Genomic DNA, 1,695 nt, shown 5'->3' with positions numbered 1-1,695 from the left:
AAACAAGGACAGTGGCACCAAATTATATTTATCGTTCAATTTACTAATCATGGTGTCCCGGAGACCATGATGGCGCCGTTTAAAGTGGTGTGGCATTGAACTAAATTATATATTGTCCATAAACGCAAGCTATTGCTGTTAGGTTAGTTCGATCGAAGGCAATACATATAATCAAAGTATTTTCCTTTTTTCTCTTGTTTGAGATTATCCACAACACATTATAATTCACCGCCTATATACAATAAGTGGCAAGTAGTTATAGAGAAGATCTGGTGAGGAGAGAAATTGAAAGTTGAAACATTGAAACTTGTGATCGATCACACTTTAATATAAAGCCCGCTAGTTAGAAAACCATCATGGAAATGCCCTATAAGTCAAAAGAAGAATCCCACATGAATTCCAATTCAGCTCCCATGTCGATTCTTTCTTTTTGAAAGGTTACAACAAAGAAAGATGAAAATAAAATATGACGGTAATTCAAAAGCCCTCGCAAACATTACCGTAATTGAGTTTCCTTGTTATTTTACACGCTCCTGGCCAACATTTCGTGAAACCTCCTATCAGACTCCTGCTTTTCCAGCTTAAACTTCTCATGGCAATTCGCAATAAACATTTCGGCCAGCACGTCAATCTCGTTAATCTCCTGTTTCTCTTCTTCCGAAGAACCCTTATCCTCCAGCCACTGAAGGTAACCTGCGAGCTGCGCCTCAGGACATTCCTCGCCTTGTAATTGGTGCTGCTCGCAAGGAACATTCCAGGTGGCATCATAGTAAGAGTTTGTGGCTGCCGATGAAGGCAACTCTTGGTAAACATGCGCGGGGACCGGCAAGACATGGGAAGATTTCGAAGAACACCAATTGTAATGAAGCCTAAAGGATCCCAAGATGATCTTCTTGTTCATGGTGTAATGCTTTTTGTGACAGGAATGGAAGTGGCTGGACTGGTTGTCTCCGAGAATCTCGACGATAATGGTTTTGACTTTGGACAGTGCACGAATGATTCGGCACATGCGCGAGACTATGAGGGTGTGGATGAGGCTTTTCAGCTTCATGGAGCTTAAGCTTGAAGATGATGATTTTACAGAAGAAGCTTGAAGAGGGTGCAGAGTTTTGAGATGGGATGGGCTAAACATCTTCGGTTGATCGATCACTTTAGATCAGTGTTGAAATAATCTCTCTCTTGTGTGCGTGTCGGGGTGTGAGCTGGAGCTCTACATATAAATAAACTGGATTACCAGTTTACCCCTTGACTTGTGGTTTATTTTAAAGGCATGCCATCTACCTTTTTGTGGAAAAATTAGCGTCAATTTCCTTTTATTTATCCTCCTTTCTTTTGTCTGTGATATCAAATATGGTGGGATATCATCAGAGGCGCTTCCCTTTTTTTTTTAAAAAATGTCGTTGGGTTTTTGCCGTTTTGCAGAGTGATGCATGAACACTTGCATGTGTGTGTGTGTGTGTAGCTTGATCTTGGCTTTGTGTAATGTATTTAGTAAGCAGCTCGAGAACGGTGTTTAAGGCTTAAGAATCGCCACGATTAGTAATCCAAGAATTAATGTTATATAACATTGTACATTGTGTATTGCGGAAAGACTGTTTATTTACATTACATAGAATTGTTTATACATTAATTAATTGAGCTGCGCAGTTTCCTGAACATGTATAATTACCTGATATACGTGTTTAATTAATTAAT

General features: G+C 39.6%; 1 protein-coding gene across 1 annotated transcript; it reads right to left on the bottom strand.

Moving 5' to 3' along the window:
• Window positions 1-373: 373 nt before the first annotated feature.
• LOC129297985 (uncharacterized) lies at window positions 374-1,191 on the bottom strand. The gene has a single exon (XM_054936362.1). It carries the CDS (start codon window positions 1,130-1,132, stop codon window positions 524-526), a length of 609 nt encoding a protein of 202 aa, XP_054792337.1. The 5' UTR covers window positions 1,133-1,191; the 3' UTR covers window positions 374-523.
• Between the last annotated feature and the right edge of the window lie 504 nt (window positions 1,192-1,695).

The sequence above is a fragment of the Prosopis cineraria genome, unplaced genomic scaffold, assembly GCF_029017545.1.
Source record: "Prosopis cineraria cultivar Desert tree isolate PC_DT_omini unplaced genomic scaffold, ASM2901754v1 PC673, whole genome shotgun sequence".
Lineage (NCBI taxonomy): Eukaryota > Viridiplantae > Streptophyta > Magnoliopsida > Fabales > Fabaceae > Prosopis > Prosopis cineraria.
Note: the sequence above shows the minus strand (reverse complement) of the source record. Positions and strands in the feature narration are given on the sequence as shown.